Source organism: Sporothrix brasiliensis (assembly GCF_000820605.1).
Source record: "Sporothrix brasiliensis 5110 chromosome Unknown Cont22, whole genome shotgun sequence".
Taxonomy (NCBI): Eukaryota; Fungi; Ascomycota; class Sordariomycetes; order Ophiostomatales; family Ophiostomataceae; genus Sporothrix; species Sporothrix brasiliensis.
The window spans coordinates 2,462,358-2,485,432 of NW_024467141.1; the positions used below are offsets into that span (position 1 = coordinate 2,462,358).

The following is a 23,075-nucleotide window of genomic DNA, read 5'->3' on the forward strand; positions in this document are numbered from 1 at the left end:
GCGCCATTTTAGAGACCTGCTGAATGCTGGCGACGGCTATCGGTCCTTTGGCTCCCAGCCAGACGACTTCGAGGAAGTCTGCCACCGTTGGCCAAGAAGAGAAACGCACGCCTGGGATGGACCGTTCTTTCAGTCTGGTGTCGCAATAATAGGCCCTGAGAACAAGTTTCAGGGTTTTCTACGAGTGTCCGAGCGAACGCAAAACCAGTCGGGGTTTGCTTCGTTGTTACGAAGCTGCCAGTGGTCTACCATAAGCTGAGGGGAATTATGTGAGATTTAAATGTAAATCGAAACGGCGATATACGAAGGACCGATGATGGAGCGACGCGAGGTGAGAGCACCCAAAGGTACAGCGGCTTCTGGATGTAAATACGTAAGGTGCCTCGCTGAATGCCCACCACTTCTTGTGTCTGCGCCTGCCAAGTCGGTTGAACTCTCGGAACTGCAGGAGAGTAATCGAAAAAGGACGCACGTCGTAGACGAGAAAGGAGGGTGGGAATCAGTCAGACACAAGCTCTTTTCTTCCGTTTTCCTTTTGGCCCGGTCTTTCCCTCAATGGCTGCTTTCAGCCCAGTTCAGTCAGAGCATAAGATGCACTACTGCTGTAGCGTGAATCTTAGGTTAATTACTCGACAACCGTCGACAATAAGCAAAATACGAATCTCTGTCGTCAGAGCACGAAGCCACCGCTGCAGGTCAGCCCAGGGGTCACGCACTGCCAATACTGCCAATACTAACTGCCCTGGTTCGCGGTCACTTCGGACCAACAGAGGACCCAGCAAACCAGCCAGCCTCACTCCTTCCGGCTCCTGCAGGCCCCCCCTTTTCTAGCTCGCCCAATTGTCGCAAGACGTTCCAAGTGATAGACTTGGAAGAAACAGTGAACGGCGTGAGACGTCGCCGTCGCTCCTGCCCGCCTGCGTGGTGTTCTGACATTGGTTGTCACCCACTGCTGATCTGCTGTCATCGCGGGACTTGGCCTCCTTCCCCCAACAGATCTAACGGTCATTTCCTTTCCTTCGTCCTTGCCCTTTTAAATGCCCTTCGTGCCTTCCTGGTATTTTGCTCTTTCTCGTCCTTTTGTGTCCTTTTGTTAGTATCGCCCCTTTTTTGACAACATCTCTTCTCTTCGGCAGCGGCAAGTACTCGCTCTTTTCAACCAGCCTCTGACGTTGCTTAGCTGGACTGTCTTATCGCGCGCCCCCTCTTTTGTTGACAGCGGTCAACCTCCCTTCCGACTCCTCGTCACACGAGCCCGATCAACTCCTTTTCTGCTGCATTGTCCCACCACCCTCGTCTGGCACGCTCTCCGCGGCTCTCGTGAGGGATTCTTACGTCGTAATTAACCAGCCGACGGTTATTCGATTGACTTGAAAGCGTGCGGCCCGCCTTTCTTATTATCAGTCTGTTATCGCTTCTGTCGCTTACACCCGGAATCCTTTGCGCAACGTGTTACACGCCCACGAGACCCAGCCGCTGGTCATCAACATTGACAAATATACGCTCGAACGCTCAAGATTCGCATCGCCCACATCGATCACGTCAATCCGCTTCTCGGTCTTGTCCTCGAAATTACGCTGACAACCCGTCCTATCGCGGCTTCTGGTCTACTATTGCCCACGTCGTTCCTCTAGTCCCCCGCTAGCACGCCCGCTTTCGGGATCTTCGTTACGATAACACCCATCTCCTATCGCTGATTGCTGGCACGAGACCTGGGACCATCTTCCCATTTTGCTTTGATATTGGGGCATGGGCGACGACGGCACTCTTGCCTTGCCGTCGTTTTCTTGTCACTCTTCCTTACACTCTAATCTCTGTCGTCATTTTTGTCTTTGAACTGCATCCCACATGGCTTTCCATCAGCCCACGCGGCAGGCCCTTCAACGGCCGCCACGCCAGGAGTCGCAAGAACGAGACGACAACCGCGTCTCTACTGTACTTCCCGCCGCCCTCGAGGGTTCGCAAACATGGGTGCTCTTCTCGCCGAACGCGGACACGGAGACGGCATCGTCCGTTCTGGACTCGCTCCAGGAATCCTCACAGCAAACAGCCGGCCGTTCACGGCTGAGTGACCTGGGCAGTTTACGTAGCCTCGAACACTCCGATTATGCATCCTCGCGCGCGCAATCAGCCGTTGCGAGGCCAGCGAATCTCCGCCTCTCCCTCCTCACATCAGCACGCGCCCAGTCCAACTTCGATGAGGCTGTCATGAGCGACGATGCCCGGCCCGACGCCGAAGACGACGCCGAGCTCGACAGCCTCGACAGCCACCTCCCCGATTTCCGCCCTACTACACAACAAAACCTGGCACAGCAAGCTATGGCAGCCACTGCCACCACGACTGTCAACCTTCCGACGCATGATGGTCTCGGCACTTTCCGGTTAGGCAACACCACTGGCTTGAGTGCTGCTGTCCAAGAACACCTCTACTCATTCGAGCAGTTCAACCCACGGCGGGTCCCAAAGCGGCACCGTGCGTCTTTGGACCTGGCGCAGCTGCAGGCCGACGATGAATTTGCAGAGGATATTGAGCGGACACGGCGTATTGAGGCCTGGCGGCTGGAACACAGCCGCGTACTTCTCGAAGAGATTCAGAAAGAGACTCGCCGGCGGCGCGGGTCCGAGCTCTCTGCACGACGAAGTCGGGTGAGTGGTGCAGCAGGCAACGCGACCCTCGCGCCCGGTGCTGTTGCTGCAGACAGGACCGCGCAGGTGGAGACGAGTACCGACTGGCACGACCAGGAGGAGGATGACCGTCTCACGAAGCTTCGCAAGGCAGCAGGTGAAGATGGCGATGGCCCAAGCGAAGGTCTGTGGACTCGCATTACACGCAGGTTTATGGTTGAAGTCATGGGTATCGATGACCGCATCCTATCTGTCCTCTTCGGCGAAGATATCGCGGCCAACGAGGAACAAACCGATGAGATGGACCTGTCCTCAACGCCCCGTGCATCCAACCCTCTGTTGGAAGCAGGTGCTATCGGCGTAGACTCGGCGGATGTTGGCCCCTATGGGGACGACTCCTCATCTTGGCAGCTGCGCATGCTCGAGCGCATTGCCAAGGAGCTGGGCTTGTTTGTGCATTCGCACATCAGCTCGCATCCGGGCGCGTTTTCGACCTTCACCCGCATGCAGCAGATGCCCCTGCCATACGCTGGCCTGCCGGTGATCCCCGAGACAACCACACCTGCGAATCGCGTCCTCGGGAGCGAACAGGGGCCGACCGAGGTCTCTGGTGAGAAGAGAACCAGCGATATCACTCCGACCGGGACTACGGCTTCGCTTCCCCACTTCAAGCCCACCATCTACCAAGCACAACCGATGGACATCCCTGGTCAGACGACAGAAAACAACACTACGCCACCTACCGCTGGCAGTGCTACAGCGAACTCTACGTCGACCACGCCAACGGCCGCACAGGCTTTCACTCAGGAGGAGTGGGAGCAGGACCTCGACATCAAGCTCGTGTTCCGCTACCTGCGTTCGCGCTTCTTTTCGGGATCAGCGTCGGGAAACAACCATGCACACCGCCACCACCTCCACCACCTCGCACACCACGGCCACAGTGCCGGGGTTAGTGGCTCGATCACCATGAGCTCGCAGGAGGCCGCGGCCAAGGTGGCTCGCGTGCGTCAGCACCACCCGCTGGTCGGTCGGGGTGCGTCGGGTGCGCGCCAGACTGGTGAGCGGCGGCCGCCCATGCCTGCGTTCCGCAACATGAACACACCGGGCGGTTTAGCGGCGCCATCGAGCCCTATCCTGCGCCACGGTCACGGCCACGGGACGGCGACCTCGTGTGCCAGTCAGAGCACGCGGCGGTCGGCGCGGCGTAGTAGCATGTCGTCGCGGCACTCGTCGCGGCACTACTGGGATATTGGAGGATCGATTGGGACTGGGTCGATGATTGCGTCTGCAGGCCCCATGGGCAGCTGGGGCGAGGTGTAAGGCAGCAGAGCATAGGATCGTTTCTAGCGCTGTCAGGCGGCTCTGCCCTGTGACGTTTCGTTTTCGCGCCGTCTCGTCTTTCTCCCCGATCTCCGTTTTTCTTTCAGTTTTCTTCCAGTTTCTTTCATTTTGATTCATGATTGCTGGGATTGCATGTCGTGGGCGTTCTTGTCATGTAGTATTTTGGTTTCTTGTCTATTTCATCTTTTTCTCACATTTTCATTATCCAGCACTCTTTCATCAGATTGTGTTTATCTTATTTGATTTCTTTCGTCATTTAACGGGCACATCTCCTCACGTTATATACTCGGCCAATCTGAATACAATGCATACAAACTTAGGCAAGGCGTGCAGAATTGTGCATCGTAATCCATCATGCTGTGAGGCGGCCGATGCCGTCGGAAATTTAAAACCGATTGGGCGTAAATGCCCCAATACGTGGCCTTTTGGCAGCCTCGTCTGCGATAATCGGGAGCTCTGGAGTGAGCATCGAGAGCTCGTGGGGTATCTGAACTATGTAGGTGTGCACAAGTCTCGGACAGTAGTGTACGGGCAAATGCATAAGCCGCTTCAAGCTGGTCTTGATATCATGCACCGCACTGCGTACGCCGTGCTCCTCCTCTGCACACGTTTTGACGTTTTGACGACGGTCATGACGCAACGCACGACGCAGGTCGGACAATCAGGCGGTTCGTTGGCCACAAGCTGCAAGTATTACTTTGTAAACTCGGGCATTGGGCATGGGGCGTGGCAAGGAGGGTACGGCGTGCCTGGGGGATGCCAAGTAAGACGGCCATTTGTGAGCAGAATGTTTGGCCAGGAATATATGGCCACGGCAGAACGGCAGCGGGAAAGATGGGATGGCGTGGACAGCAGCGCACTTGCACAGTGCACAGCACGAGGAAGGAGCGTTCTTGTTGCTCGGCGGGACGGCAGGAAGGATCGTCCCAGAGACGCTAGCTCGTTGGGCAATTGACGGACACCTTTTCAACTTCATTTGTGAGACAGTCCAGCTCCGGGTGTGAACGGCGACACGTACTCGTATCGATCTGAATGAGGGGACCGGGCATTTCAAGCCAAGGGATGTCCTTTGTTCTGTGTCTTGACTGCCGTGTTCTCCTGTCTTTTTTCCCCCCTCATCTCAGCCTAGTCGTGGTCTTTCACGGAGTACGACAACCACTTTATCCCTTGATGTCGCGCTTTTGTAAATGCAAAGAGAAAAGGCCTCACAACAAACACGTAGAGAACAAAGAAGAAAACAGGGGCTGGCGCTTCCAAGACAATAACATTGACAAGAAAAGACGAGACGATGCGTCGTCTTATTCGCCGAGATGGTGCGCAAAAAGGGAGTCGTGTAAGCCATCTGGGAAACCGACGAATAACAGCTGCACAGCGCTCCCGTTTGTTTGTTTACGGAGCCTAACAAAGATCTGCTTCAGACGTGTTCGAAGCCAAAGAACAAAGAAAAAGAGAGAGAACAGAGCAGCCCAGAGCCCACGCGGGCATGCGTGCCGACCGCTCATTGGCTGCCGCTTGCGCCAAAACGCGTGGAGAGCGCGCTGGGCCGCGAGGCTAATTCGGTGCTAAAGTGGTTTTGACCAGGGGTGTTTAATGGAAAATACCACACTGGCGACCAAGTGAGAATGGCAGGGGTTGGGAGTGGTCATGCGAACAAATGGCGAGGGAAAATGGTCGAGAAACGACGAGAAAGAAGAGAACTGAAGTCAATGGAAAGAGTGGCAGCCGGGGAAAGAATCGGTGTCGGGGGGCATGCCTCGTTCTTTCCCTTGCTGTTGGTTCTCTACGATTCGCCCAAAAGGGCCGTCTACGGTGTGTCAAGCTGCGACATGGAAGGAGCGATGGAGGGGAGTGCCCTCAGCCTTTTCCTGCCATGGCACCCCACAACACAGAGACATAGGGTCGTATACGTCCGCCCTTCTTGTCAGACTACTTGCTGCCTAGCACGTCGCCCGCATCGCGGGCGACGTCCCATAATCGTACAACAAAAAACTCGGATTATGTGACAAAAGTGACTAAAATAGGTCATGTGATCAATCCGCCAGGAACGCGAGCGATTGCCCGCGCGTCAAAAAAGTGAGGCTGTAAAAATACATCACGAAGAATATCGTTAAAATGACTACGTTTTGTATTAAGTAAAAGAAAATTATTTTTGTATTATAAATATATTAATTACGTGTTACTTTTTAATACCCTTTTTTATTTTTTCCGATTTTTTTTTATAAAAGTAGTATAGTAACCGAAGTATAATAATTTTAAATTAAAATTATACTTTTTCGATATTATAATATTACTTTTTATTATTTTAACCGTACTTAATACTTTTTTTATATATTTTAAGGTTAAAAAAACATTTTTATTATAATATTTATTATTATATTTTTACGAGGTTATAAGTATTTAAAGTAAAAGAATTATTATTATATTATTAATTACTTATTATTTATATTATTAAAACTTTTATTTATAAATAAACGGTAAAATATCGTTAAAGGATATTTACGTATATTTTAAGTACAAGGTATCGTATACCGTCTTTATAAACTATCGATATCGTCGATTAACTATATAAAAGAACGTAAAAGTATATTTAAACCGTTAATAAACCTTATATTTTATTATATCTTTTATTTTTAAATTAAAAAAAAAACGTTTAATATAATCTTTAATATTACGGCCTTACTTATTAATAACCTCGTCTTTTAAATCGTTTAAGTTAATATTAATAATAAAAATACTCGACGTATTATTAAAAGTCTTTTTACCCACCCCTCGTATATTTATAACGTTAATTTACTTTATTATTTACGGGAGTTTATATTTTAACTTTAAAAAAAGTTACTCGTAACTTTAGAAAGGACACGTTTTATACCTTTATATATTATTAAAAAAGTGTATATTATTAATTAAAGGTTCGAAGTAATAAAGAATATACTTATAAAAAAGGAAGTAGTTTATCGAAAAGGTAAAGTAACCGTATACTTAACGTCGTAGGTTTATATAATATTGTTAAATAATTATAAAATTTATAAACCGTTAAATTACCGTTTTTTATTACTTTTTAAAGGTTTTACGTTAACTTATACGGATAATATAATAGTTTTTTTTAAGTATTATATATATTTATTTAACTACGTTAAAAAGTATACGTATAATTAAAACTTATATTATTAAATCGATACGTAGTCGATTAAAACGATATAAAAAGTCGTGTTTAATTTAACGTTAATAAGACTCGATAATTATAATCGTTTTTAAAATAAAGATTTTTACGGTGTTTATAAAACGAGTCTATAAAGACTAATAATCCTACTTATATTAGTTAAGATATATATAAACTTAAAGTTTAAAGTAGTTACGAGTTTAACACCACTCGTATATCTCGTTTATATATACCTTATAAATAGACTTTATATTATAATAAGTCCCGTTACCGTTTAATATTAACGGGTATACGTTTATTATAAGTGATTGTAGGATAGGTCTTTATAATAGATTAGTTAATGAAAAGTATTAGTTTCGAGGACGAAGGTAGGTGTGTATTATAATAAAGACTAATTCTTACCCCTTCTTCCTTTTAGGAAGAAGGGAGTCCTTTTATTTAAAGAGAGAGGTTTTTTACTAACGTGGTGTTAACGTGTAGTTAAAGACTAGTTATATTACACCTTATTATATAAGCCTAGTCACCTAATTCGTAACCGAAGGCTACGAATCGATTATAATAACGTTAAAGTAACGTATAAATATTTTAAATATAATCTTCTTTTCGTTTAAAAATAAAGACTTTAACGAGACGCTTTTTAATATATTAATAATACGTTACGTATAACTATATATCCCTTTATAATATAGTCTTTTAAACCGTCGTATTAATAAAGATTCTTAATAAAGTTTTAAATTAAGGACGAGTTATAAAGCCTTAAAAGGGTGGTATTATAATAAACTCGTTATTTTAATACTTATTAACCTCGTCTTTATTATACGTTTTATATACTAAGTATATAACTATACTTTAATAACCGGGAAAACGTAACGAATAACCGTAATTTTAAACTAATCTTTATTATAATTAAAAAACGAAGGTATAAAACTATTATCTCGTATAAAAGTTAAAAAAAAGATTATCGTAACCCTCGTAACGTTAACGTCGGTCTTTTTAATATTAAACGTTATCTTTATTATCTTAAAAAAAAAGGTATACGAAAAGGACGTTAGTCCCGTTAACCTCCGTAAAAATAATAAATAAATTTATACTAGTATTATTTATACCGAAAGTAACGTTAATAAAAAACTCCTTTACGATAAAAGTAAACGGTTATATTATTTCTTTATAAAAAAAAACAAACCCTTTTATATTATTATAAACGTACTTTTTAAAAGTAAATTTATCGACTTTTTTTAATAAAAGTAATAGTGTAAAAACGTATTAATTTTAATTTCGTACTTAAAGATTTTTATTAACCTTCCTTTATTAATAATAAACTTAAAAAAGGGTTATACGGCTTATATTAAATACTTTATTAATAATAAGGTTACGGTAAATCTTTACGGGAGTGTAAAAACCAAACCGTACATCGATATACTTTAAAACTTTTAACTTAAAATTAATATTTATATATATTTTATAGTAACGGTAACGGAGAGAGAGTGTAAACGTATACTTAATATAATATACTTTAATCGTTAAACGGTTATTATAATCGTAACGTTTAAAGTTTTTTTTATTTCGTTAACTTTCGTTTTTATTTTTTTATTTTATATTTACGTTTTAATAATAATAAAAATAAAACGTAAACGAGATATAAACTTTATAAGTTATTTTTAAGAAAAAACGATAACTATTAATTTATTAAATAGTATCGATTAAAGTTAAAATAACTTACGAGACGTCGTTTTTAAGTACCTTTTTTTTTCTTTTAAATTTTATTAATTTAACGAAAAAAGGGGGAAAAAGATAAATAAACGGTTAATAATAAATAATATATTAATAAACGTAGGTTTATTATCCTTTTAATTATATTAATTATAAAGAAAATAAAAAAAATAAATAATTAAATAAAAAAAGTATATTAATAACTTTTACGTTTATAACTTTTAATAAAAACCTTTTAAACGTTTAATTTAAAAGTAAAACGTTTTTTTTATACTTTATATAAGTCCTTTTTTACTTACTATTTTATAAAAGCCCGAATTCGGTAATATCTCGTATTATTTAATATTTTAAATAATACCTTTTAATAAGGTTACCGGAAGAAAGGTCGAGAGGTAAGAAGGGAGGGTCGAGAGATAAAAGAGAAGGGTTTAAAGGTAAAAGGAGAGGGTCGAGAGGTAAAAAAGGGTCGAGAGACGGTTAAAGTTTTAAAAAGGTATCGATTTTTAACGACGGTAAAACGTTATAATGTCTTAAAAAAGAAAAGAAAAGTTAACCATATATATAAAAAGACGGTCGAAAAGATAATATAAAAATAATCTACATACCGTCTTCTATAATGGTTTAATTACCGAAAAACGATAGGGGTAAAAGAACGTACAGATTATACAAACGGAGGATTATGGTGATGGATACGGGTAAAAGTAAACAAAAAAGAGGGCGCGGCGCGTTTTCGACGTGGTCACGAGAAAAGCGGACCCGCTAGTCCCTAAAAGGATGGCGTTTTAGTCACATGATCCGAGTTTTTTGTTGTACGATTATGGTTCATGTCGCGGGCACGACACTCACAAACTTGTGGTAGGCGTGTAGGTGTGTAGGCGCCCAAGTTGCGGTATGGCGGTATTGCGGGTAAAAAAGACGTAGTGTCGTTTCGTTCTCGCTCTTTCCTTTTATTTCTGGTGTTCCGTCAGATCTGTAGGCTCCGTGCTGCTGTGCTCTTTCCCGTTCTGGTGTGCTCGGGACCTCTGTAACATCCACGACCTCAGCTCCACGACTCCACACCACCTCTGCCTGCTGTTCTGCGCACGCGGCGGTCTTGTCTCTGCCTCTCCGGCTCTTTTCTGGAGTCTTCTTCCTCTCCGCAGGCTCGCCAGCGAACTACTGCCCGAGCCTTTTTACCTAGCGGGCGGCTTGGTCCTAGAACCTCCTCTGCTCTCCACTGCCCTCACCGCGCTTGTCTCGAGCGCGCCTTCCTCGTCGTGCTCGTAGCTCCTTCCCTCTCTATCGCCCGCCCAGTACCTCTTTTCCGGGTTTTGCAGCAGCTGCTCGTCAACACCACCTGCGCCCTTGCCGTGTACCCACAACACGCCCCCTGTCCGAGTACCTGCTTCCTCCCATCCCCTCCTGCCCACCCTCCACCCATTCCTTCCCCAAAGACTTGCCTGCCCGTGTCTTGTCCGACGTCTTGCAGTGTGCAATCGTTAATGTGCTTTTACGCTTTTGGGCGTACCTGCCTTTCTCCCACTTTCATCCCGCATCTTCTCCTGACCTCGTCAATCCTCGTCTTCAACCTTCTAGAAACCAGGCTGACATCCCAGCCATTTCGCCATTCCTCATTGCCCCCTGAACCCTAACATTCCTATTCTTGTCTTGTTCACGCACCAATTTTGCCAACGCGCCTTGTCCTTGTGACCAGCTTCCAGAAACGCTGCCTCGTGCCTCTCGCATCTCGACATCATTACGAATATATATATTTACATATTTATCGCCCATCGTCCGCCGCCTGCCCTCCCCCTCAAGGTCCTTTTCGACCTTTCCCGCGCTCTGGCCTGCGCTTGCTTTCTTCCTCTGTGACCGGATTAGACTGGCCAGTGTCCGTCCGGCTTCTCGTATGTTGTTGGCCCGTTCGGCGGCCGACTCGATGATACGATCCCTCATCTCCCGTCCTCGAGATTTGACACCTGAGGCTGCCATCACGGCCGCCGTTTCGGCCGCAGCTGGCCTTCCTCACCTCGGACGGCCCCTTGGATTGACCGCTTTGTCGTATCACAGTGCCATGCCCTGCGCCAGATCCTGCTTGTGAGCTCTCCACGAGCTCTTCGTCCTACCACAACACCGACGCAAACGGCACCTTGTCTCGCCCCAACCCCCTCCAATATATGCTCTACATTGAGAAGTTCCCACGACTATCCTTCTGCGCGACCGACATCTGTCTTGCTCTGCCGTTCCTGGATTTCGGACGCGCCAGAGCCCGTGCCGGTTGGTGGTAGACCGCTGTCCGTTGGACTGCGTTTCTTTGTTGTTAGCGGCTGTTACCCGGCCACTAACCTAGGCAACACCGCCGGCCCCGCAGTTGCTCTGATAGTACGGCTGTCTCCCGGAGATGATCTCCGCCGGAGCTGCCAATGGCCGCGACTTCCTTCGACGCCACTGCTGCCGTTGCCGCCTTGTCGTCCAATAACAATGCCCAGGATCCCGCTGTGCCCTCGTCCTTTGTTTTTGACATATACGACGACAGTGCAGCACGGTTGCCGCCTGCAAACGACGGCCAGCTTGTGCCACTACAGCAGCAGCAGCAGCAGCAGGGGCCACCGCAACTACTAGACCCTCAACCTCAATCTTCGCCACGCCTCCCTGATGGACCTTGCAACTATGTCGACTTGAGCCATGGATCCAGTGGTGCTCACTGCGGCTGCCGCCGCTTTTGGAGCCGAGCCAACAATAGCATTGCCACTACGCCCATGACACCGAGCTTTGGCGCTGGAGCCGTCGCCCCGGCCAACAACTTTTTCAATGGAAGCCTTGCCGGATTGGATACCAGCCAGACTGGCTGGTGCATGTGCTCACATCATGCCTGTTTCCACGATCACACTCCCAACGGTGATTCATCATTGGACCGGGCATCTATCACTACATCATTTTTTACTACCGCCGCAGCGCCCACTGGAGCACCTTTGTCTGCATCCGTAAAATCATCTACACCACAACTCGTACTACCGACATCCTCAACCCCCTTTCCTGGACAAGAGAACGAGCAGCCACGTCCACCACTAGTGCCTCTGAGCACCTCCCAGGACTTGGTTGAAGTTAGCAGCCGCCAGGAAGTGAAGAGCGACGACCAGGCCTTGCCAGATATCTCCTTTGGATTTCCCTCTGATGTTCCTGTCCACTTGGACTCATCCTTTGTCGCCATGATCACCGACGCCGCGCGGGAGAGCCGCGCCTTGACCATGGTAGACGCTGCTGCCGAGGTGGGAGACGACGAAGTGGCAACGGAAGACGATGAGGCGCTTGAGGCGCCCGAGGCAACCTTGGAGTCCACTCCAGTCCGTCCAGCACTGCCAGCTCCATTATCGGGTGCTGCCTCCATTGCCGGACCCCCAGCTGATTACTCTATCCCGGACACGCTTAGCTGGGGTCCTTACAATTTATCTGCACGAGGCGAGGCTCCTGCAGCTGCTGCAGAGTCCAACCCAACCTCAAATCCTCATGCGGGGCTGCTACCGCCTTCTCAACAGCCACCACCATCTACCACGACCACCACATCCTACACGAGTCAGATACGGTATATGCGGCCTTTTGCTGGCAAGGGCCTGCAGACACTCACTCAAGCCGTGTCACTTCCAGCCTTGCCTGGGTCACCTCCCGGACAACCGTCCGAGCAGCATTCATCCACCTCAGCGTTTCGTCCTCTCGGGCCCGAAAGTTTGACGAATGCTGTCCAGGCGCATGAAGCGCGGCTCAACAAGCTTGAAAATCCGTCTTTTTCTGCGTCTGCATCATCCGTATCAGCATCCTTTGCGGCTCACCAGGCGCACGAAGAGTGCATCGAGCGCGCCGATCAGACGGACCTGCGCGTGACCGAACTCGAGTCGCGCTTGGACGAGGTTGAAAGGCAAGTTAACAACGACAACGATGCGGCCACTGTGACGGCGAGCAGCGTGGTATCTGCTTCCACATCTGGCGCCCCCTTGTCGACGACCACCAGCATGAACAGCCGCACGTCGAGGCCGGCCGCCGTCACAGATCCCGCTATCTTGAGTCAGCTCCAAGCGCTCCAAGAGCGTGTCAGTCTCCTCCAGCAGCAGGCGCTTCCCTCAATTTCTCGGCCATGGCTGCTCGAAGTTGTCTTCCTACCCTTCCCACTCAAAGGAGTCTGGGTGGAAGCCGTTCAGTTTGGCGCGACCGAGGCCGTGGCGGCGGCTGCAGCGGCACAACGAAGACAAACCGGCGCAGTGCCTTCTAGCAGCGGCAACGCTGATGGTGACGACGAATGGACGACACCAGCCCAACGTGCGGATACGCCCCGGCTGCTGCCTAGAGCCTGCATACCAGGTCGGAATATCGACCGTCGCCTGCGCAGCCGCGGCCTCGTGCAAACGTTAACGGTGCGTGGCGCCGATGCTCGCAGCCTGCAGACGGCCATGGCCACAGCTTTTGGCCCTATTCTGCGACACATGCGCGCCAACGATACTGCAGATGCCCGGCGCGAACGCCGTGTCACTTCGTCTGCCACCTCACAGTTCCTAGCCCTGCAGCAGCCCTGGGTTCCTTTGCGTAAGGTGCATAAGGACTCACGCCTGCGGTTCCTCACGCGCTCAGAGATGTTGACACCTGCCATTTGGGATGCCAGATTTTTGATTGCCAGTGTCGTCATGAAGGCATCGGGTGGCAAGCACCGTCTCTATGTCACACAGCCTGATGCATACTTGCAGACGCGCCGGGCGTATAACAATGGGTTGTCATGGCAGCAGCTGCGCGAATTGCCTCAGGTTCAGGTGGACCTTGGCGACAACAATTTCGGTATTGACGATGCATGCTGGGCATGGAACAGCAAGCTGGACGAACCACCAACAACGTCGACCTCCGACTCGTCTTCGTCAGCCTCCTCGCCCCTCATGTCCTCCAGTCGCATGGGCCGCCCGTCACCCTCTCCATTCAGTCGTGGCACAACACCGGTACGACATACACGGGGGCCGACTGCCCACCGTGCTTCGTATCCATCAATGGCGGGGCCTGCTGCTGCCCCTGTGCCTGTCACCGCACCAGGTCGGTCTCATTCTGTATCCATCGGTACCTCTGGATCGTCTGAGCAGTTCTTTACTGTTGCGCAGTCGCCTATGCAGCACCGCCTTCCGCAACAACAGTATCGACTCCAGACGGCGCCCGGAAATGGTGGCCCCTCAGCGCCCACGACGCTGCGTCGGTCTCTATCGCCATTCTTCCCGTCGTCATTGGCATCTGGTACTCGTCGTGTTCCACCCCCCATTCGCACCACGTCGGTGCCTGTGTCACATCAGCCGGCAAGCCCTGTTATGATGCGGGGTGCATCTTCTGGTGCTGTCAGCAGACGCCGTATTCGTTCGACAGGCAGCAACCACGCTGCCGCCGCTCCTTCTGTGGCGCCTCCCATGTCCGCCGGCGTCAACAAGCGCAGCCGGCGTCGCAGCACACGCTCTCCGAGCTTCGGCGAGTTCTGGCCCCGTAACACGCCGCGGTACAGCCGAAGCCCAAGCGTCACACCAGGCCCGGGCCCTACTACCATGTGGGCCATCCCAGCCGATGAGCAACAACACCTCGAGCAGGATATGCCCCAGCACCGCCAGCAGCACCAGCCGGCAGCACAGCGCGTCCGCGGGACTACCCCGTTTGCCTACGCGACACCGTTCAGCACAACCGCCGGTGCAGATCACCCGCCGACGTCAGTGTCATCCATTGCTAGTGGAGGCGGCCGGCGCAAGCGGCAGCGAGTCCACCGCCATGAGAACGAGCAACGGTATTTGCGGAACAGCCGGCACGGCAGCCGGGGTCCCATGCCCTCTGTTCTGGGCCTGGGGAACGGTGCGCAGCAGTATTACGATGACGAGGATATGATTATGGCTGCCTATGACAGCGACGATGTCGACGACTTTGACTTCCCCATGACGCAAGACGGCGACGAGATCAACGAGGATGATGACGAGGATGACGACATTGAAGTATACGAAGACGAGCAAGACATGCTTGGACTGGGGGACTCTCCCCAACATGGTCACCAGGATGACCAGTACTATCTCCAAGAACAAGGACACCCGCGACAGGGACACCTGTTGCCGAAAGACCAGCCGCGGCCGGGTATTGAGCGTGATCGCGACGAGGACGAGGACGAGGACGACGATGATGATGAGGATTACATCGGCCATACCTTTGGCAGTCGGCGTCAGCAGCTTAGCGGCACACAAAGCAGCCATGACGACGAAGACGAGAGCATGTCGGACAGCGAGAACCTAGACCCGCTGTCGCCATCGTTGTTTGAGGACAACAGCGCTGAAGAGCAGCAGCAACAGCAAGATGAGCAAGAGCAGCAACAGCCGCAGCAAACGGCGCAAGAAGAAGAGCACCACTCAGACGCGAGTAGCCAACCCAGCGAGTACCCCAGCACACGGCGACCGTGGCGGCTGGTCAAGACCAACACCGCGCAGCCGCTTGGCCCAGACACGACCATCAAGCGTGATATTGATGGCGACACGGACATTGGCTTTCACATTCACGAAGACGGCGACGATACAAACCTGTGATACAATCTAGACGAAACATATTTTTCTGTTCATTCTTACTACAAGGAGCCTTGCATTTCGGCCTCGTTTACACGCTCTTTATACAACCATTTCCTTTGTCCGATTTGTCACAACATATATGTTTACGGGGGGCGTGCATTGCTTGTATGTTTTGGACTTGCTGCTCGTTTTGTTCTCAGTTGTGTATTCAACATTTTTTTGTGGATTGATGGCCGGTGCGTCAAAGGACCTAATGATGGCCCGTGGGTCAGCGTTTGATTTTATTTGCTTTCGAAGAGGCGTTTCACTGCCTGGCGTTTGGTCTTTTATTCTTGGTGGTTCTCGGCCAACACAAAAGAGTGGGTGGTTAGTGTGTCTGGACTCTCTGTATACGTTTTGATGTTTACATTTTTCGTTAATGTACCACTCGTCTTTTACTTTTCATTTTTAATTTATCTTATTTATCTACTGTCGCGAATGAATTGACGTTTTTGTATTCATTATTCATTATTGGTCATAGGTTATCCTCTCCTCTTATCTTATTCATACCATCGCTCATGCAGAGAGCGCAAGTCTGCTGCTCCCAATTCATACAGGTAGCCTGTGAGTGCTTCCGTACTGGCGGCGTCACGCTCAATGGTCGTCCACCCATTGCCAAAGTAGTGGTACCGGTTGCGCTGGGCCTGTGGTGTCCGGTTCCGCTCAAACTCAAAGTCTTCCCAGCGTGGGTCCAGACATGCTTGCATGCGATGATGGCCCGAACCGGGCCACCACACCAACGTGCGGCGGCCTGCTGTACCGTCGCCGGGTGCCTTGAGCCACGAACTGCAGTTGTCACTAGCCACCTTGTCTCGAAAGTGGCCCTGGCAGTATGCATTAAAGTCCTCAGTGGCCTCTCGACTCGGTGTGATGCTGCTGTACTGCTGGAGCTGCATCTTACGCAGCACTTTGGCAATGTACGTCGCGGACAGCTCCACCTGAAGCGGGATCGAACCCCCACCGCCGTTGGCCTGGGCCTGCAGCACCATGAAGTAATTGGGCATGCCGGGCGCCATGACACCGAAATATGTCTCTGGGTAGCCCGTGGCACCCTCGGCGGACCAGTCGTGGCGAAGGTCGACGCCGTTGCGGCCGACAACAGGGAAATGTGGCACAAACCCACTGGCAAATCCCGTGGCGGCAATGATCACATCGACGGGACGCTCCACACCATCAGCGGTGACAAGCGCCGTCTGTGTCGCGGCCATAAGGGGCGTGTCGACATAGGCCACCGTGCCGTCCTCCGCACCCTTGACTATGGTTTCGAGGTAGCCCGGCGCGGGTGTCAGTCGCTTGCATCCGGGCGCAAAGTCAGGGACCAAGCGGTCCAGCCATGCTTGGCTACCGCCGACGCGCTGGCACATGGTCTTGATACAAGAAGCCCGCAAGGCCTCGTTCTCTGGGCTGCCGAGAATGTTGCGCTGGAACTTGGTGTGCAGGTTGCCTTCAATGGTGCGCCGGTAGGCGAGGTAGGCGGCTGGGTCGGCTGCAAATGCTGCCTTTTCGGCATCAGTATACCGGTGGGCGCCGGGATCGTCGCCGGTGGCCTCGACGAGATTCTTTTGAAAGGTGGGTGTGATCCATACGCGCGAGCGCACGTAATGGTCGACGTGCGCAGCACGTGGTGCTACATGGGGCAGGATTTGCTGGCCACTAGAGCCGTTGCCAATGACGGCCACACGTTTACCGGTGAGATCGATGATGGGGTCCCAGGTGGCCGTGTGGACAAGGGTACCGGCAAAGGTGTCTACCAGACCAGGGACGTCGGGCAGCTTGGGCCGGCTCAAGCGCCCCTGGGCGTTGATGAAGAAGGGTGTGGTCTCGTGGAAGGTCTCCTCCGTGTTGAGGTCTTTGATGGCCAAGTCCCAGACGGCACCGTCGGCACGCCAAGTGGCAGATAGGAGTTCATGCCGGAGGCGTATCTGGGAGCGCAGGCCATAGTCATCGACGAGCTTCTCGTAGTACGCGCGGATCTCGGAGCCGGTCGAGTAGTATTCGGCCCAGTTCGGGTTGGGAGCAAAGGTGGTTTCTAAGCACGAAGTGAGAAGGATGCGTGTCAAGCGAGGCGTGGCGGCAGGATACTGTCTTACGGTAACAGTGTGATGGTATGTCGCATCGCACGCCGGGATAGATGTTAGCAGCCCAGGTGCCGCCCTCGAAGGTGGTTAGCAATGGCTGTTTCCCAGTATATGGATCGTATCGACTTACAATGCGATCTTGGCGATCAAAGAGGGTGTACTTGAGGTTCGGGACCTTGTGTGAGAGCAGGATGGCCGTGATGATGCCCCCGAGGCCCGCGCCGACGATGACGACCTGGATCTGTTAGACACAAGATAGCACGAAACATCTCACATTCCACAATTTGTATTCCAAAATACCAAATCTAGGGCTCACTTTGATCGGTGGATGTGGATTTAATGGCTCGTCGTCGGCCACGAACAGGGCGTCTTGTGGCATGTCGATCGGAGCCGACACTGCCCACGACGAATTGCGCGATGTTGATCGCGAAAGGGTATGATGCAAAGAAGGATGCCGTCTACAAACGGCCCGTTGTAGATGTAAATAGAAAAGACAGGGGAGGATTTAAAAATAAAATAACAAAACAAGATACGGAAGCAGCGATCGTACCATACAAGTAGTGAACTATGGGGGGCCCCGTGACGAAGGCTGGACAAAGAAGGAAAGAACGATGCGGGCTGGCATGACCGTTATCAGAGACGGTTATCAGAGACGGTTACACTCGTCCGTCCGAGGTAGGATCGTTAACGAGGCAAGAACGACTGACTACGAGTGATAGGGAAAGAGATACAAGATCAAGCATTGCCAGTGCAAAAAGGCATCATCTGTTCCATGCGCGCCCTTCCACCAGCCGTGGCAACCATCGCGGCACTGGTTTGTGTACGGTCCTCCAGCCGTCGGGGTTGGTCTTGCACCAGTTGTGCACCGCGCGTTGCTGCTAGTATGTAGCATGCATGGTCCTCTCTCGCCTCGGCGGACGCGGCGCCCCGACACCTTGGGCTCATCAGCCGCCGTTTCCGAGCCTACAGACGTTATCGCGTCCCCGTGGGGACTTTCCCCGTGTCGTCATCATGCACCAGCAGTCCCAAAGAGCCGTGGTGGACCAGAGGCTGCAGTGTGCTGCCAATCTGGTCAATTCTGCGCGTTTGGCGCCTCGCGTGGAAAGAGTCTTCGACCTACAGAGGAGTACTTATATCCGGTGGCCTGGGACGGTGGGCACAAGCAGACATCTGGCGAAATATTTCCGTGTGCGCAAGCTTGAGCGCAAGCTCGAGGCGGCGGAGCGACTGGTCTCGCATCGTTTACTATTTGAGGCCGTAGCTGCTTCTCCGCCCGCCATGTAACGCAAGTGCTGTCAACTAACCATGGATACGCTACTGTACGTCTTGCTATAGCGGCATGCACCGTCCTGTCGCGGACTCTACCACCGCCGTTCTTTGGGAGCCACTTCCCGCCCGAAATGTAATTTGAAGCTACTTTCCTTCGTCGTAAACGCGCTTTTAGTCGGGGCTCCATCCCGATCGGTCTCTTTTCTGTTTCAGACACGCCCGTCAGCTGGGCAAATGGAACAGAAATGCGTTCGTATAAGACTGGCAGTTCCTTTTTTTCATCCCATCTCTGTCTCCTGTCCTTTTGCTCTTCTCTTTGCTCTTCGTTTTCTCTTCCTCCCCATCCCACGGCTACACTTTCGCTCACACTCATCGTCTTCATTACCTCTTCGGCAATACGTCACATTATTATGACCTTCTCCGCCCTGCGCCAATAAACGGCGTTGTCTCCGGTACCCGCGCACCAATCAGACAAGCAGCAAGAACAATGGCTGCAGCGACACGAATCCAGCACTCCATGCGACGTCGTCCGGGATTCGGCTTCGAGGAAGCGTGCTGATTTGCTGGCCCCAGGTGCACGTCAAGCGAACGTCGACAGCCTGATGGCAGCTGAGAGAGGAGAAGACGACATGGTCATGACCAAAGCATGGCCAATTTGGGCAAAAGGGTGCCACATAACTTCGCCCGTGCCAAGGCAAGGCGTCTGAATCCGGACAGCCAAGGAGTGGATGGATCGTCCCGTCGGCAGGCAGTGACTGGGAACCAGAGCACGGACGAGAGAGTTCCCAAAAGTGTCTCCCCACGGCAATGAACGTGGATGGTCCTTGGGGGCCAAAGGCAACGTAATACGAGAAACGAGGCCCCCTGCGCACAAAGAAATGAGCGAAGCAGTGTCCTGGCCGATGGACAGAACGAGGCAAGCGGTCGCGCAAGATGGGGGTCGCGAGGGGTAACGGTGCGTGGACTGAAACGGCGACGCAGTTGACTGCAATTGACCGAAAGTTGACCGCTCTTTGGCCTGGTTCGCGAGATATAAAAGGAGAAGAGCAGAGGTTTGTTTTCGGTTTCGAAGGGCGAACTTCTCTTGAGCTCTGAGCCTCGTTCTTTCCGTCTCTCCCCTCTCCGACGGTATTCTCTTGCCATTCCGTCTTGCGTCGCTCCTTCCTCGTACGAAGAAAGTTTCGCCTTCTCCGACGTTGATAGCTGCGCGCTTCTTGGCTCTTTCTTTATTCCGCTTGTTCTATTCATCCTTTGCGACATTCACCCCTTTGCTCTGGTCTTGCGCTAAACCGTTGGTCTTGGGCCTCTAGCCTCGCCTTCGGTCCCTCACTAAACGCACTAGGCGGCTCCAGGACGACCCTGGGCGACCCAGAACAACCGGAAGGAGCAGTAGTGGCATCGCTAGCGTGCATCGCCCGTGACGTTTCGCTCTTGCCTTTGTCCCATTTTTCTGGCTTGCTTCAGGTTTTTGGGTCACGTCTGCTGCGCCGATCGACAATCAACTTGCCGCCGTGCAACAATTCCCCGTCCGCCGGGCGGGACAGGGCTTTGGGGACGGCACGTTGACAAACGACGATCGACATCGACAGCGACAAGATCCACGACGACAATCGTGTCGCGTGGGTCGACCCCTTCGCAGCGTGCATCGTATCATCGGACTGGTTGCGGAGACGCGGCACGCGGCCTCTGTGTGCCACTTCCAAGCTGTTGCTTCCTGCTGGAGAAGGAGCAGTTGAGGTTCTCGAGCGAGATATCTTACCACTCGCCAGCGTCTATAGATTGGTTGACAAAGCTGCCTAGGCGTTGACGTCCAACGTTGTGGCACCTCTCTGGTACCTTTTCGCGCCCCCCCTCTCTCTCATGTCCCTCTGTCTTCGTGATGGCAGATAAGGGCTTCATTGTCGAATCCGCCGAGACAATGACTGGCGACACAGTCATCTCGTCTCAACTGGGCTCACACAGCGCAGAAACGGACGATGGCATTCCGCATACGCCCACCCACTTCTCCTCTTCCTCGCCAGTATCCCACCGTCGGCGTCTGGCCGGTATCGTCTGGGACTCCCTTGATAAGTCACCCGAGGACCGCCGCCTGATTGCCAAAATCGACTGGTTCATCCTCAGCTACGTCTGCCTCGCCTACTTTGTCAAGTACCTTGACCAGACAAACGTGTCCAATGCGTACGTCTCGGGCATGAAGGAGGACCTGGCTATGTCGGGCAACGATCTCAACTACCTCACCACCTTCTGGACCATTGGCTATATTATCGGCCAGGTCCCCTCGCAAATTATCATGGCCACCTATGTGTCACCCAGCATATGGCTGCCCTCCCTGGAGCTCACCTGGAGTCTGCTCGTGGCGGGCATGGCCGCCTCCAAAAACGTCACCACCGTCTACGTGCTGCGCTTCTTTATCGGCTTGCTCGAGGCGTCGGCGTACCCGGGCATCATGACCCTGCTCGGAAACTGGTACCTCCCCGAAGAGCAGGGCAAGCGTGCCTGCATCTACCAGGCCTCGTCGAGCGTCGCCCAGATGTTCAGTGGCTACCTGCAGGCCGCTCTCTTCTCCAACATGAACGGCGTGCACGGCATTGCTGCTTGGCGCTGGCTCTTCATCTTTGACGGCATCATTGGCGTGCCCATTGCCGCCTACGGCTTCTTTGCCATCCCCAACAGCCCGACCACGACGCGTGCGCGCTGGCTCAAGCCGCACGAGAAGCAGCGTGCCATTGAGCGCATGCAGAGCGTCGGCCGCCGTGCGCGCGGCCGCCTGACCGTGCGCACCGTGGTCAACCTGTTCCGCGAGTGGCCCGTCTACTTGTTTACGCTGTCGTTTGTGTGCTACATCCAGGCCACGCGCGTCTACTCGTACTTTAACGTCTGGCTCAAGGCAACCGGGCGCTACTCGGTCGAAAAGGTCAACCTGATCCCCACGGCCGGCTTCGGCATCCTGGTCTTTTTCACCCTGGTTTTCGCCTGGACCAGCGACGGCCTGCGGACGCGCTGGCCCATTATCGTCTGGGGCGCCTCCATGTCGCTGATCGGCGCCATTATCCTGTCGGTCACCGTGACGAACGACCACAAAGCCGACCCCAACATCCCTGCGATTCTGGCCGGCTTCTTTTTGACGTACCTCACCACGGGCACGGCCGGCGTCTACATGACGTACATTACCGAGGTCCTGGGGTATAATTACCTGCACCGCGCATTGGTCATTGCGCTGACCGACACGGTGGCCTACGTCTTTGTGGCCTGGCTGCCGCTGGTCAGCTTCAACACGGGCGAGGCGCCCTTCTTCCGTGTTGGCTACAAACTCACGGCCGTCTTCTTGGCGCTGCAGATCGTCACGATCACGCTGGTGCCTGTGGCCCAGCGTTATTTCCCTGTGGGCAAGTACGAGCGTAACGACGAGCAAGAAGACCAGATCACGGCTGCCGAAACTCGAAAAGAGGACGGAGCAGCAGGAGCATCGTCACCAGCAACAGCCCAAGGCCCGAGACCTGTCGCCGACGGAGCGGTGACTGTTGTGTAGACGTAACTTTTGAGGTTGAATGTAACTGAGCATTTTCTTGGCCGAGACCCGGGCACGGAACATTATGACAATATCATTGTTCCCTTTGTTGTACGGTTGCTGGTTGTGAATTTGTTGATGGCATTTGATTGACTTTTCTGGAAGCCAAAATAAACAAATATTTGACACTAAATACACTAAATGCACTACATGCACTGGGGTAGCCTGAAATGCACAGTGGAAAGCAGGCATTCTTAGCCCCTAGAGCCCCGCAAGTGCAGCACAACAGTCGCAATTCATTGGACGGATGGCGACAAAAGCACGTTCCACCCGAAAAGCCAAGGATCCTCTCTTAGTGAAGAAAGCTACCCGCCAAGGTTCGTGGAGACGAGTACGGCACACACTGACAGTCTGTGGCTTTTGTTTGTTGCCTTTTCTTCTGTCTCATTTGGCCTCGGTTGTCTCATTTCTTTGTGGCTTCCTTTGCTCCTTCCTTCATCGTACTCCTTCCTTTAGGACAAAAAAGCGGAAGAACGCCCCGACACCACAGTTCGTCGCCCTTTCCATTTATCTACTTCCAGTTTCTGGTGCCCATTCGTTCCTTCCCGGTTTTGCATGGGTAGCAATGCTTTCTTTGTACGAAGTAATTCGTATGTTGTACTTCCTTCCGTTCGCGCAGCCTCTCCGGTCGTAGCTGCCCGCCAACCGACGCCGAGGGAGCCCAAAACAAAGCCCACAAAATCCACTCCGGAATTTCGACTACCGGTCCCCCCTCTCCGCTCACTCGCTTTTTCACCCTTTTTCAGCCCCTG

The 23,075-nt window shown here is 51.5% G+C and overlaps 4 protein-coding genes across 4 annotated transcripts; 3 read left to right on the forward strand and 1 right to left on the reverse strand.

The window, feature by feature from the left end:
- Nucleotides 1–1,848: 1,848 nt before the first annotated feature.
- On the forward strand, nt 1,849–3,945 carry SPBR_08245 (uncharacterized protein; the record flags this gene model as incomplete). Its single annotated transcript, XM_040766483.1, has 1 exon — nt 1,849–3,945. The coding sequence occupies one exon, from the start codon at nt 1,849–1,851 to the stop codon at nt 3,943–3,945; it is 2,097 nt and encodes a 698-aa protein (XP_040614974.1).
- A 7,293-nt stretch (nt 3,946–11,238) lies between these two features.
- Nucleotides 11,239–15,390, forward strand: SPBR_08081 (uncharacterized protein; the record flags this gene model as incomplete). The annotated part of the gene is made up of 1 exon (XM_040766319.1): nt 11,239–15,390. One exon carries the CDS (start codon nt 11,239–11,241, stop codon nt 15,388–15,390), a length of 4,152 nt encoding a protein of 1,383 aa, XP_040614975.1.
- Nucleotides 15,391–15,908: 518 nt separating this feature from the next.
- SPBR_08276 (uncharacterized protein) lies at nt 15,909–17,865 on the reverse strand (the record flags this gene model as incomplete). Its single annotated transcript, XM_040766514.1, has 3 exons — nt 15,909–17,489; nt 17,617–17,727; nt 17,803–17,865. 3 exons carry the CDS (start codon nt 17,863–17,865, stop codon nt 15,909–15,911), a joined length of 1,755 nt encoding a protein of 584 aa, XP_040614976.1.
- A 2,769-nt stretch (nt 17,866–20,634) lies between these two features.
- SPBR_08371 (major facilitator superfamily transporter) lies at nt 20,635–22,284 on the forward strand (the record flags this gene model as incomplete). The annotated part of the gene is made up of 1 exon (XM_040766609.1): nt 20,635–22,284. The coding sequence occupies one exon, from the start codon at nt 20,635–20,637 to the stop codon at nt 22,282–22,284; it is 1,650 nt and encodes a 549-aa protein (XP_040614977.1).
- Between the last annotated feature and the right edge of the window lie 791 nt (nt 22,285–23,075).